General features: G+C 55.8%; 1 protein-coding gene across 1 annotated transcript; it reads left to right on the top strand.

Annotated features, from left to right (window-relative positions):
• The first annotated feature begins 314 nt into the window (after positions 1 to 314).
• On the top strand, positions 315 to 13,949 carry IL21R (interleukin 21 receptor). Its single transcript, XM_065893400.1, has 8 exons — positions 315 to 363; positions 3,134 to 3,236; positions 6,260 to 6,459; positions 8,812 to 8,957; positions 9,599 to 9,776; positions 10,238 to 10,334; positions 11,328 to 11,412; positions 13,194 to 13,949. The coding sequence occupies exons 1-8, from the start codon at positions 315 to 317 to the stop codon at positions 13,947 to 13,949; spliced, it is 1,614 nt and encodes a 537-aa protein (XP_065749472.1).
• Positions 13,950 to 14,162: the final 213 nt, after the last annotated feature.

Here is a 14,162-nt window from a genome sequence, read left to right as displayed (position 1 = left end):
TTAGCAGTGGTGGACCAACAGTGAGCTCTTCCCCCTTTACATCCCCCTCATTTGTGATGGTGCTGGGGGCCTAGGCAGAAGCGGGGAGAAGCGGGGAGGGATCCAGGGGGCAAAGCCACTTCTAAGGGACAGGAATCCTTGGGGGCAGCCACGGGCTCCTCAAACTCTTGTTTCTCAGAAGCAAATCCAAGAAGCTGAGGCAAGTCTTCCAAAGGAGGGATGGGGACCAGAGGGAGGATGCTCAGGGCCCCTTGGTGCCCGGGCCCCAGGCCCACCCTCTCCCTGTGTGTCTCTTCCAGGCTCCGGCAGGCAGCATGCTGTGCGGCTGGGCTGCCCCTCTGCTCCTGCTGACGCTCCAGGGGGGTAAGTAGTTGCCCCGTGGTGTGCGGGTAGAGAGCGGCCGGGCTGGCCTTGTGGGCTCCAGGGCAGGGTAGAGGCCACAGGGTCAGAGTCTGTGGCATCTGTCCACTTGCGGCCGACGCAAGTCCAGTAGCCATCTCTGCATTAGCTGGAGCCCATCCCACCAGAGAGCTCCACTGTCCAGAAGTGAGTCCTGGTCTCCACGTCTCGCTGGCCAGGGAAGCGGGGCGGGAGGATGAGGGACTTCATCCTTCTTCTCTCTGCCTTGGCTGGCTCCCAGTTCTCAGCGTGAGGAAGTCCCGCCTGTGATCTAACCACAGTTTCTCCTCATCTCCTAGGAGATGTTTCTCAACAATCACTGGATCCACTGCCAGCACACATATTCCCTGGGTGGGGAGAGTGGCTGTGGAGACAAAAGTAGCCAAAGCCTTAGAAGGAAGCCCCCGAGGAGCAGAAGATGTTGCAGTCAGAGGGAGAAATGTTCGAGACCCAAGCAGGGAAAGGCCAGGTGTTAGACTTGGGGGCGCAGTCAGGGCTGAGAGATCCAGGAAGGCTTCCCAGAGGAGGTGGGACACAGCACACAGGCTCGAATGGGAGCTGGCCTGGGGACAGGTGTGCCCTCAGCCGCCGCTGTGCTGACTCATAAATATTTCACTCCGGTTTTTACCGAAAGACCCAAAGCCTCAAATAGTTCCATCAGGAAACAGATGTCAGTCTCCTTTATTTTCCCTTTCTGAGTGGTCAGAATCCTTTCCTAGCCTCTAAAGGGCCTTGGGGTCACCCGCTGCCTCTCCCCACCCCGTGAGCACAAATAACAAGCCCCTGCTGTGTCCCGGGGGCTGAGCATCCTCATTCCCTTCTGCCGACAGCCTGTGAGGCTCAGAGAGGGTGAGAGGCAGGTCCACGGCCACACAGCCGGGCAGTGGCAGAGCTGGGACGGGTTCCCAAATCTGCCTGATTCCCATGGTCTTAACTGCTTTTATTGGGTGAGTGCCACACGCAGGCCACCTGGGCTGCACTGGCGTGATATCATCTAAATACCTCCCCACCCCGTCTGAGGGGCCAGTGTCTCCAGCTTACAAATAGCGACTCAGAGCACTTGTGAGTCACGTGTGCACTTTTCACGGCTCCCACTGCCTCCCACACGCTGTGATAGCCCTGGGCGGGGTGGGGGGTGGCCCGGGGGCTCTCTGCGCAGGGCTCAGGGTAGTGACCGGTGACAGGGTTTTTACTCCCTCTGGTCCCTGATGCCACCTGCACACTAGTTCAGGGACTACTGTCCCCTCTCCAATGTTTCATTACAAGTTCGGGACAAACCCTGTCCCTTGGTGGCCTTGAGTCTACCTAGGAAAGGCAACCCCTCTCCAAGTTCTGGAGCCCTGAAAGAGAATGACTAGGATACGATGAACTCAGAGAGGACACAGCCACATGGGTTTTGGTCCTACCAAAATCAGTCCTCTTTTCTCCACAAAGTATCTGAACGGGCCGCTCTGTGTCCACGGACAGGCCCCGTGCTCCTCCCCGAGGGAAACTTCCTCTTACAACAGGATTCATTTCCACATCTCAGATCCCTTGGTAGTGGCTGTCTGGAGCCACTCAACTGTGTTGAGAAGGATTCTGAGGCCACACCCAAGGGAGTGAGTGCCATGATCGATTAGCGGTGTCTGCCATGTGTGTGGATGTGAAGAACTAGCACAGATTAGATTTTGCCTTTCCTGGGGCTCCTGAGCCCAGACCACGAGCGAGACAAGAGGTGTAGCCCAGTCTCAGAGCTCCAGTTTTCTCATTTGTTAAATGTGATGGGAGTAGACATAAAGGATGTTTCCAGTGACAGTGTTCTTGACTACAAATCCAGCTTCTTACCTAGATGGAGACCCAGGAGGAATGTACTGCTAACCCCTGGGTCTTCATTAGTCGAGGAAAAATAGGAAAAAGCCACTAAGAATGAATCCATTTAAAAGGGGAACAAATTTCTGGTAAATAGTGGGGGGTGGAGGCAGGGGGAATAGCAGCGTTGGCACTTGATCTTACAAAACAAAACTAAACTAAAACTTATTAACTGGATTTTGTCAAACATTTTTAGAACAAAGTAAAGCAATTAACTTTGGAGTTGGGAGAGTATTAAATCTTGCAATAAAATTGCCTGAGGGGGACCATACCTGTGTCACTTGGTTGGTGGTGGTGGTGATGGTTTGGGCAGTAGGATAATACAGACATCTTGGCAAAAGTATCCAAGGGCTTCTCAGTTTTCTGGAGGTTTCTTGCTCCCTCGAAGCACTGCCAGGTCACCGAGGTCCATGTCCTGTCTTGGACCAGCTGCGGGGAGCAGAGGGAGCACATGGTCTCTCACTGACCACACGAATCCCTCTCGCAGGATGTACAGATTGCCCCAGCAACCGGGGAGTTCAGGACACACCACCTTGAGAGGGAGGCCGGCCAGGAGGGATGCTGACCTGGTGTCTGGACACAGGGCTTGCGGGGAGGGCGCTGGGTGGGGACCCGCTTAGTTTATGATGTTTCTCGTTAGGAGAGTCTTGTCTCCATAGCCAACCTCGCAACTTTGGGGGCTCAAAAATAGAATTCTTAGGTGGCAAGGACCCCCTTGCTCCAGGCCTTAATCTTCGTGGCCCTAGGGTCATCATATTCATCCTGGCTCTGGGACCCCTGCTTCCCGTCATCCTCCAGCCCTCAAGGGAGTGAGGGGGCGATCAGCTCTGCTGACCCCGACCAGCCCCCACCCCAACCAAGGTCTCTGTGTCCCTTGACCCTCCAGCCTGGGGCTGCTCAGACCTCGTCTGCTACACCGATTACATCCAGACGGTCACCTGCATCCTGAAGACATGGGCCCCGCACCCTGGCACGCTCACCCTCACCTGGTAAGTGGCCAGACCTCGCCAGCCTCGGGGATGCGATTCAGGGTAGCCCTGGAGGGCTGGGGTGGGGCAGGACTGCCAGAGGCCACAGACGGAGTTGGACCTACTGTGTGCCTGGCAGGTAGTCTAGCAATAAAAATAATGGCTGCCACTTCTGGGGGCTCTCTCAGCCCTTTCACCAACAGCTTTTGGTTTCACCATGAGCTGAGAATCACTGACCGTGATCTGCGACCGGTAGCTGGGAATCACTGTGCCTACCTTACAGATGTCCATGCAGGACTCACGAGACTTGTCCAGCGAGCAGGGCTCCAAAGACCATACTCTCTTGTCCACACAGGCCAGACTGTGGTTTTGAGACCCCAGGATGACCAGACTGCCACATGATTTTTTTGAACACTGAATACATGCCTGCCATCCTGCTACACTTCACATGAACCATCACTTCCCATCCTCACAATTATTACTCCCATTTAACAAACGAGGACACTAGGGTTCAGGGAGGTTATGCAGTTTGCCCAAGGTCACACAGCCAGTGAATGGTGGAGCTGAGATTCAAACACAGGCAGTCTGACTCCAAGATTCATGGGTCCCTATTGTTAAAGAAACCTTTTTCATTGCACTTGTTAAAGAATGGTAAGGCAGACTATTCAAGACCATAATGATCGGGCTTTCCTGGTGGCTCAGTGGTTAAGAATCCGCCTGCCAATGCAGGGGACACAGTTTCGAGCGCTGGTCCGGGAAAATCCCACATGCCATGGAGCAACGAAGCCCGTGCGCAACAATTACTGAGCCTGCGCTCTAGAGCCCGTGAGCCACAACTACTGAGCCCACGTGCCACAACTGCTGAAGCCCACGCACCTAGAGCCTGTGCTCCACAACAAGAGAAGCCACTGCGATGAGAAGCCTGCACACCGCAATGAAGAGAGCCCCCTCACCACAACTAGAGAAAGCCCGCGCGCAGAAACGAAGACCCAACGCAGCCAAAAATAAATAAGTAAATAAATTTATTTTTAAAAAAAAAAGAATATGTAAGGGATTCTTAAAAAAAAAAAAAAAAAAGACCATCATGATGGGTGTAGGGACCGCTGCGTGGGGTTTTGGTGTGGGGAAGAGAGCTTGGGATCAACTCGAATACAACAAGGAAAATTAGGAATTTATAGCTAAGGAGCAGGTCAATGGATGGAAAAATACTAAGAGGAAACATCAGGGGTAAGGGGGGTTCCAGCTAATGGGGGATTCTTGCTAATGGCAGCCCAGGGTGAGCCTGCATCACCTGGGGTGGTGGAGGATGAGGAATTCGATCAGATATCAAGGATGGAAGACTCTGGCTAAAATGACTTAGCAGGGTTCTTGCTAAAATTAGGCAATGCAGAGACGAGCTTGGGAGTCCCAGAGTCAGGGCCTAGGTGAGGAAAGAGTTCTGAGGAGCCTCAGTTGAGCCTGGTCAAGGAGAGTCTTTGTCAATGTGCTGATCAGGATAAAGAACAGCTGGCTTTCATTCTGTCATCACCAATTCATTGGCTCATTCACTTACTCCTTCAGAACATATTTATTAAGCTCTTGCCAGACACTTGCAGGCACTGGGGGCCCAGTAAAGCCTAAGACAGACAAGGTCCCAGCTGGTCCCGGAGCTGACTTACTGCAGGTGGGGAGTGGCTGGGGAGACAGACAAGAAAAACGTAAACAACCAACAGGATGCTTTCTGAGAATAATGAGTGCTTTAAAGTCCAGGAACCTTGACCCTGGGGTAGAAAGCAAGTGACATGGGGAGAAGGTCTGCTTTAGCCAGGATGGTCGGGGCAGGCCTTTCTGGGTGAGAAGGAGGCAGCCAGTGAGCTGGGGAAAGGGCAGTCCAGGCAGAGGGCACTGCAAGTGCAAAGGTCCTGAGGTAGGGAGAGACTAATGAGTCTGAGGAATAGCGAGGAGGTCAGTGGGGCCAGAGCAGAGTGAGCCAGTGTGAGAGAGAACAACAAGCAAAGGAGGTGAGAGGTAAGCAAGGTCCAGCTTATTTTTTCTCCCCCCCCCCCACCCCGGTACGCGGGCCTCTCACTGTTTTGGCCCCTCCCGTTGCGGAGCACAGGCTCCGGACGCGCAGGCTCAGCAGCCATGGCTCACGGGCCCAGCCGCTCCGCGGCATGTGGGATCTTCCCAGACCGGGGCACGAACCCGCGTCCCCTGCATCAGCAGGCAGACTCTCAACCACTGCGCCACCAGGGAAGCCCAGGGCCAGCTTTTATTGTGTGGGTGATGAGAAGCCACCCGAGGGTTTTAGGCATGGGGCTGACAGGCAGTTTTTAAAGATCCTCCTGGCTGCTGTGCAAGAGGTTTAGAGAGACTTTATTCAGCAGAAGTTTCTATTCCAGCAAATATTTAGCAAATAACTGAGTCCACACATCCATATTAGCCTTCAAGAGTGGTCATGTTCACAGCCTGAAGATGTAGGTAGGGAAATAAATATCTGGTGAACTCCTATACATACTTCAAAACCCACTGTTTCTGCCCACTGGCAGTTAAAAAGCCAGAGCATTTCCCCCCAACCTTATACCAATAGCCTCCCTGGTAGTTCACCCAAAGCAGGGGATGAAGTTCATTTGGCTCTTATCTTGGCCCTGAGCACAAGCACTTATTAGGTATTCAGCAGATGTTGGACAGACGAGGTCAGGAAGGAGAACTGAAATGCTTAGCACCCTTTCTGTAGGACAGTGATACAGTTGACAGAACTGACAGGGACAGATTTAGGCTCAGTCCAGGCAAGAATGGCCCAAATTTCCAAAGTTAAAAGCTGCTGTCCTTAAATGAGGTAGTGAGTTCCCGGTCCCTTGGAGGCATACAAGCCGAGCCTGGACACCATCCATCAGGGCTACTTCAGGGGAGGAGTATCTTCCCGGGGAAAGGGGTAATTCGACCAGGTGACCCCCGGCACCACTTCAACTCCCTCCCAGCCCCAAGATTCTGGGCTGGGGTCCTGGCCCTGTGCCCTGAGCCCCGCTGGCTTCCAGCCATAACCGGCTGCTCTATCCTTGAAGGCAAGACTCATATGGAGAACTGGAGGACGAGGTCACCTCCTGCAGCCTCTGCTGGTCCACCCACAATGCCACGCATGCAGAGTACACGTGCCACATGGATGTGCTCCAATACATGGCCGACGACGTTTTCAGTGTCAACATGACAGACCATTCGGGCAACCACTCCCAGGAGTGCGGCAGCTTTGTCCTGGCTAAAAGCAGTGAGTATCCCTTGGACCCCAGAGCTGAGGAGGACACATGGTCCCTGAGACGGCTCCCCTTCCCCCACCATCATAGCTGACCTGTCCTATGTCCTTACCTCCCCTTAGAGTTCTGCTCTGTAGATGCACCGATATTTACTAAGGTGTGATGGGTTGATAACTAGGTTTGAGCTTTAACCAAAGAGAGGCAGCAGCAGTATGAAAAGGAGCTGTACTGGGACCCAGGATCTCGGCCTTCAGTTCTGGTTCAGCTGCTGCCTATCTGTGAACTTGGACCAGTTCCCTATTTGTAGAGTGAGGGCCCTTTTAACCCTGACTCTTAGGGATTCTGTCTACATTATGAGGCAAGTGGGGACACTCAGTCCCAAGAGAAAAACTTCCCTGAGTTTTCTCCCACTCATTAGCTCCAGTGAGGCCTGGAATTTCCCTCCAGGCCGAGGGTGGGGTGGGGCGGCGGTGCTGGCTGGTGGAAGAAGTTGTCTCTGTGGGTCCAGACCCAGGGCAGGTCCAGGAGGCAGCTTTTAGTGTGTGTGTGTGTGTGTGTGTGTGTGTGTGTGTGTGTGTCCAAAGTGGGATTTCCACAGAGGGGGTGAGAAGCCCGTGCTCAGAGGCATGCAAATGCAGACTGCTAAGAGAGTCCTGCCCTCCTCAGGAAGACCCAGCCTCTGCGAGGAATCTCTGGGGGATTTTGGCCCTAGGTTCCCAGTGGTGGGGCACGGGGGTGAGAGGGTGTCTGTCACCTGGAGGGGGTCCAGGTTTGCACCACTTCGCTGAGTGGGTGTCACAACGCACAAGGTGTGAATGAAGATTCACACACACGCAGACACACCCAGAGTCTCTCACACGCACACTCATAAATACACCCTTGGACAAATGCACGGGTGTCCCAGCAGCCCTGGGCCTAGCCAGCCTGGACACAGGCCCACGCTCTCTCACACACGCCCATATGCACACATATGCACACGCTCACTCAGCCATGCAGATCCAGGCGTGGGAGCAGGGGCGTCCCCTTGCCCCTCTGAGTGAGCTGGGCAGACAGCAAGCCTGCCCCTGCCCCTGCAGAGGAGAAGGAACTGCTCCACGGCCCCTCCATCTCACAGGGTGGCTCCAAGTCCCATTTCTCTCTGGCGCCCTCCCTTTCCCCCTCCCTGCCAGGGCCTGAAGCCAGGGGGCAGTGTTCTACTCCCTTCCCCCTCCTGGGCTCTGGGCCCCCATCCTTGACCCCATCCCTGATCCCCAGCTCTGGTCCTCACCACCCAGCCCAGGACGTACAGGGAAGTGGAAAACCAGGTCTCCGTCGGCCTGGGGAAAATAGGAGAGGGCTTAGCAGTTATTCCAGTCCCCAAGGACCCATGGCTGAAATAGCAATGACAATAAAGCCCTCGCCGCAGCCTCCCAACGCAGGCCTTGGTGCTGAGTCGTCCGTAGCCTCAGAGTTCCTTTTTGGAATCCCTGGAAGGTTCATTTGTTGGTTTAACAAGTATCTTTTGAGGGCCTGCTGTGTGCCGGCTCTGTCCTAGGAGCTGCGGACACAGCACTGACCTGGAGAACAAAACCTCTGTCCCAAGGAGCTAAGATCCCCAAGACAGGGGCATATGGCAAGCCGGATCACAGAGCCCAGGAGGGCGTGGTGTTGTGGCCCAGATCTCTGCTCCCGCACTTTCCAGAAGATGTCTGGGAGATGACAACAGTCACATCGAATTCTCAGGGCCCCTGCGGGCGTCAAAATGCTCGCTGTAGAGCAGCCCGGCAGGCACTCAGAGGTGGTAACTTCCATCATTAGCATAATTGGTGCTAATTAATTAGCATGATGCTAATTACAGTCTTTTGACTTCTCAAGGAAGCTAGAGTTAAAAAGAGAGTGATGCGGGCTTCCCTGGTGGCGCAGTGGTTGAGAGTCCGCCTGCCGATGCAGGGGACGCGGGTTCGTGCCCCGGTCCGGGAGGATCCCACATGCCGCGGAGCGGCTGGGCCCATGAGCCATGGCCGCTGAGGCTGAGCGTCTGGAGCCTGTGCTCCGCAACGGGAGAGGCCACAACAGGGAGAGGCCCGCGTAAAAAGAAAATGATGCCATCATTTAGAAAAGAAATGGAGAATGAGTGGGTGTCGCTGGTTTCCCCCTGCTCCCCGGCCACGCCAGTCTGCATTCTTGCCCCCCCTGAGTCGTAGCACCCCCACTTTAGACTCATCTAAATCTCTCATTTCTCAGATGAGTAAACTAAGGCCCAGAGGCAGGGGATCCTTTACCCCAAGTCACTCAGGGTCATTAGTCTTGATCTCGTCAAGGAGAGCATGATTCTCAGCTGCTGCAAAACCTCGTCCCATTTTATCTTTCTGGCTTTTTCCTCTAAGTCAAGCCATCTCCCCCTTTCAATGTGACGGTGACCTTCTCCGGACATTATGACGTCTCCTGGAGCTCCGATTACAATTTCTTCGCGCTGAAGGGCAAACTTCAGTATGAGCTGCGGTACAGGAAGCTCGGAGACCCCTGGGCTCTGGTGAGACCCTCAGAGGATTGGGGCGGGGTGAAGGCTTCTAGAGGCATTCTTTGTTTAGAATGTTGGAGAGTTCCAGAATGGCCCACTATTTAGAACAGTCACAGCTGAAGTGTTCTAGAATTATCCATCCTTTAGAATGGTCCCAGTTTAAGATTTTCATAAATGCCATAGTTTAGACCATCCCCAGTGGAAGACTTCCAGAGGTACCCATTGCTAAGACGCCTGTAGTTAAAGACGCCCAGAAATGCCCACTGTTGAAAATAGCCACTGTTGAAGAATTACAGAAGCGTCCGAAGTCTGGAATGCTGCCAGCTAAACATGCCCAGGAATGGCCACTGCTGTTCCCGGGACATTCCCAGGCCCAGCAGGCAGGGTCCCCTGTGGGGCTGTGAGGGACTGAGCTGGGCTCAGAGAGAAAGCGACCAAAGCACTGTATCACAGGCAAGGCCAAGGCAGCGCCCGCGGCTCTGTGCTGCCCACACCGGAGTGGCCAGAGCTCAGACTGACTCTTGTGGAGGGGGTGGAGACTTGCCAGGAGAAACTCCACCCCTTTCCTGGGGGCTGGTAAAGGGTGGTTCTGCTGGAGGCGGGGGCTGGCCTGGGCGGTCCTAACCCAGCGCATCCTTTCCCTGGGTTGGCAGAGTCCAGGGAGAAAGCTGATCTCAGTGGATTCGAGAAGCGTCTCTCTCCTGCCCTTGGAGTTCCACAAAGGCTCAAGCTACCAGCTGCAGGTGCGGGCAGGGCCCCAGCCTGGCTCCTCCTTCCAGGGGACCTGGAGCGAGTGGAGTGACCCGGTCGTCTTCCACACCCAGCCAGAAGGTAAGATGTGAAGCAGGGATGGACGCCCACTCCTTGTACTAAATCTTGTCCTAGTGCAGCGGCCCTGAGCCCTGAGATTTTCAGCGCGGCTGGAAGGTACCCGCTCAGTCATGCACCCCTTGTAGCTGTTCCACAGCATTTCTGGGGCCCCTGCTTGCCAGGCCCTGCATTGGGTGCCAGGTGCTTCTCCTGGCGGGGCCTTTGATCTTCCTAATGTATCTGTGAAGTGGGAATTATTATCCCCATTTTGCAGATGAGAAAACTGAGTTTCAGAGAGATGAAATCGCTTGCCTAGGGTCGGGGTGGGAGCAGGAGTTGAAGCCAGGTCCATCCCACCGCGAGGCACCAGCAGCCCTCCCACCCACTTCCACTCCAGCCCAGACCCAGCGCCCTCCACACCCAGCCCAGGTGGCCTCTCGTAGAGGTTGGTCAAATTCACCCAGTGTTTTCTTCCTTCCCAGAGATAAAGGGAGACTTGTACCCTCAACTGCTTCTCATCTTGGTCATCGTATGCCTCATCCCTGTCATCTTAGGCCTGAAGATCCACCAGGCTTGGAGGTGAGGCCAGGGAACAGGGTGGCAGGTAGGGGCTCCGCCTGGGCCAGAACTGGAGGACACACCTGTCACCATGACAATAGTAATGACAGTGATGGTGATAATAAACTGGGCACTGTGTAGAGCACATGCTTAACCCTCACAGCAGCCATATGAGCTCGATACACGGCATTTACTCCCATTTGACAAATGGGGAAACTGAGGCACAGAGCTGTCTAGGAACTTGCCCAAAGTCACACAGCAGTGAAGTGGAGGAGAAGGAATTTCGACCTGTGCTCGTAACAGTGACCTCAGCTGTGATCTTGTCCAGTGAATTTTAAGCTTTGAGTCCTGAGGGTCAGGAGGGGCCGCCAGGTGGGGGTTAAGGGCTGGTGGAATAACCCCCCTGACAGTCCTGCTTCAAAACCAGAGGCTTTGCTTTTATCTCTTTATGTATTGGGTTTCTGCTGAACGTGGCCATCGAGAGAAGGGCTGATGCTGATTAAAAATATTGATAAAACCTAAGCTCCCCTGGCCTTCGTGCATGCTACTGGCTGAGGCTGAGCCCTTGCTAAGTGGCAGATACTGGGCGGGGGCCCTGCATACCCTGTTCAAGGCAGAGAAGCCTGTGAATCACAGAGGGTGTTGCAGACCAGTCTCTGGGTGCTGGGGTGCCTGGTGCTGTGCCTACACTTCCTGACCCCTCCCTACAGCCCCATGGAATTGGCTGTTGGCTCATCCCTCGTGGTGGAGGAGGAAGTCAAGGCTCAGGGGCCAGCACTGGCTTAGCAGAGAATAGGCAGCCAAGCCCTTAAACTCGGAGCACCCTCAGGAGACTCGCTGCCCCATTTTACAGATGTGAAAACTGAGGCCTGGGGCAGTGGGGCGGAAGGGAGGGGCCTGGGTGTGTCTTGGAGGCTCTGAGCCTCCCGCAGGACACATTTGGGGAGCATCTGAGCGGGAGGCCCGGCTGCCCTCTGGGAGATGCGGGAGACTCACCTCGTCTCTGCCCTCCAGGCTGTGGAAAAATGTGTGGGTGCAGGTGCCCAGCCCAGAGCCCTTCTTCCAGCCCCTGTACATGGGCCACAGTGGAGACTTCAAGGTGAGTGTCCCCAACACATGATGAGCCCCTGGGAGCCTCTCACACTCTGGGAGCTTGCTTCCACCCACACATCTAGACCACCAGCCCCACCCACCCTGTAGGCCCGGGGCACCCAGATCCCCGACCCGGGCTGGAACCAGGCTTCAGTCTCTGCACATGCAAAGTGCAGGAAATAATTCCAGTGGGGCAGAGTTGGCATAAGAATTAAACAAAATCCTGCAGCATTTCCCAGCCCAAGGAACCAAACTGGGAGAGAGGGTGAGCCAGGTGGTCCCTTGAGCCACGAAGTGGCCTCCTGGTCCTTTGGTAGAAGCCCTTGCTATGGAGGTGGGGAGGGAGCAGCTTCTGGGAAGGATATGGCCCTGCCTGCAAAATACACCAGCCCCATCTAGGCCCCAACCCCCGCTACCAGCGCCATCGCCCTTGGGTTCTCTGTGCCTATTTACCACCACCCACCCGGTGGCGGCAGTCACCGCAGAGAGGATGTGGTGACCCATCTGTTCCTGCAGAGTCTGGAAGTCAGGAAGTGCGACATGCCATCTGCCTGGCACTCACTGAGCGCTGTCTCACCTCCACCCTTTCATCCTCTTAGCAGCCCCTGCAAGTGGGGAGGGTGTGCTCCACCATCCCAGGGGAACCACGAGGAGACTGAGGCTCAGAGCCGGGCAGGGGAGGAGCCTAGGCTGCAGCCCACATTGGATAAACCCTTTCCTCTTTCCTCTGCACTTTCCCTGAAGCTCAAATATCACATCTATTTTGTGTTTGTTTTACCAATACTCTTACAGCACTTGCTGTGCACCAGGCACTCTGCTAGGAGCGCCACAGATGTTATTTAATTTATCATTTAATCCCCACAACCACCCTGTGGAGTGGGGACTATTAGCAGGCCCATTTTACAGATGCAGAAACTGAGGCACAGAGAGGGTAAGTAACTGGCTCAAGGCCACACAGCTGAGAAGTGACTTCAAATCAGTGGTAGTGGCCTCAGCAGGGTTCTGAGAGGAGTTTTCTGATGGAGTAGGCTCAAAACTGGGAGATTTTGGTTCTCAGGGATTTTCTCTGCCAACTGGATGGAGACCCTGTGTCATGAGTGGGACCCCTGGCAGGTGAGGGCAGGGGGATCCTTAAAGTTTAGGGACAGCTGCCTCAGTCCATTGTCACCCCACAGCCCTTATCTATTCTGAGTGGCTGGTCCTTGATTCACTCCATTCGTTCAGTTAATATACATTTATTGGGTGCCTACTGTGTGCCAGGCACTGTGTGAGCCTCTGGGGACACAGCCGTGACCAGAAGAACTGGGGCTTCTTCCCTGGTCATGTGTCCACTCTAGTGAGGACACAAACAGAAGAATGCGTGGTTTTGAGAAATCTCCCCGAGGACATAAAGCAGAAGGCTTGGTGAGGGCTCTGTCACTCAGCTCTCAGGGCCTCCCGCCCCTCGTCCCCACAGCTTGGGAGTCTTGGACCCGCACCCATACAGACCCCAGGCCACTGAGCAGCGGACTGTCTGCGCCTGCAGGCTGCTGAGGGCCGTAGCTCCCTGCTGCAGGCAGGGAGACTGAGGCCCAGGGAGGCCGGGACGGTGACAGGGACTGTTCCTGGATAGGGACACGGCACGGTGCTCAACTCCCCCCACCCCCATCTCTCTCTTTATCTTCTGGAGTCTTTGTCTCTTTCTCTCTTGCTGTCTGTCTTGTCTCTGTGTCTGTCTGTTGATATGCTCCCCCGCCACCCCTTGTCCCCCATCCCATCCATGGTTCTCCCTCCTCTTCTCTCTCGCAGAAATGGGTGGGCACCCCCTTCACTGCTTCCAGCCTGGAACTGAGATCCTGGAGTCCAGGGGTGCCCTTGTCCCTGGAGATGCACAGCCAGTGCCTACCGCAGACTGCAGCCAAGGGGCTGGTGCCCATAGAGCTGCCAGAGCCCCCAGACCTGGTGGAAGCCGACGGGGTGCTTGAGCCGGGCTCCTGGGGCCCAGCCCACTCCACTGCTGGCAGCTTGGACAGCTCAGCTCACAGCCAGGAGAGGGACCGGCCGTACGGCCTGGTATCCATCGACACGGTGACCGTGGTGGACGGAGAGGGGCTGTGCACCTGGCCTTGCACCTGCGGGGATGACGGCTACCCAGCCCTGAACCTGGACACCGGCCTGGAGCCTGGCCCGGGCACGGAGGACTCGCTTCCGGGCACGGGGGCCACAGTCCTATCCTGTGGCTGCGTCTCAGCCAGTGGCCCTGCCGGGCCGGGGGACCCCCTGGGCAGCCTCCTTGGCAGGATAAAGCTGCATGAGGAGGGTTGGGCCCCCGGGCCGCCCTGGGATGGCGGGTCGCCCCGAGGGGTGTCGGACAGCGAGGCAGGTTCACCCCCAGCTGGCCTGGACATGGACACGTTTGACAGCGGCTTTGTGGACTCTGACTGCGGCAGCCCCGTGGAGCATGACTTCAGTAGCCCCAGGGACGAAGGGCCCCCCAGGAGCTACCTCCGCCAGTGGGTGGTCATGGCCCCTCCACCTGCAGGGCCTGGGCCCCAGGCCAGCTAGTGAGGCTGACTGGCCATCCAGAGCTGGCCATGCCACTGAGCCACGAGCCACGGACAGGGTCACCTGGGCTGAGGTGTGAAGAGGCCTGCAGCCCTTGGTCTCCCGGCTGGGGCCCCTGAGCCTGGTGTTCACAGTGCGTGTCCGGGGCTCAGGTGCCCACTGGCGTGGCTGCGCGTGTGAGTAGCCTGCGTGCCTGTGGACACGGAGCTCGGC

This window comes from Phocoena phocoena, chromosome 15, assembly GCF_963924675.1.
Source record: "Phocoena phocoena chromosome 15, mPhoPho1.1, whole genome shotgun sequence".
In the NCBI taxonomy this organism is placed as follows: Eukaryota; Metazoa; Chordata; class Mammalia; order Artiodactyla; family Phocoenidae; genus Phocoena; species Phocoena phocoena.
Note: the sequence above shows the minus strand (reverse complement) of the source record. Positions and strands in the feature narration are given on the sequence as shown.

What these genes read in the sequence shown, in the direction of transcription:
- IL21R (XM_065893400.1), top strand. Translation starts at nt 315, where the DNA reads ATGCTGTGCGGCTGGGCTGCCCCTCTGCTCCTGCTGACGCTCCAGGGG. An exon ending in CTTTGTCCTGGCTAAAAGCA is followed by an intron (nt 6,460 to 8,811) that starts GTGAGTATCCCT and finishes TTTTCCTCTAAG; the next exon opens with TCAAGCCATCTCCCCCTTTC. An exon ending in CTTCCACACCCAGCCAGAAG is followed by an intron (nt 9,777 to 10,237) that starts GTAAGATGTGAA and finishes CTTCCTTCCCAG; the next exon opens with AGATAAAGGGAGACTTGTAC.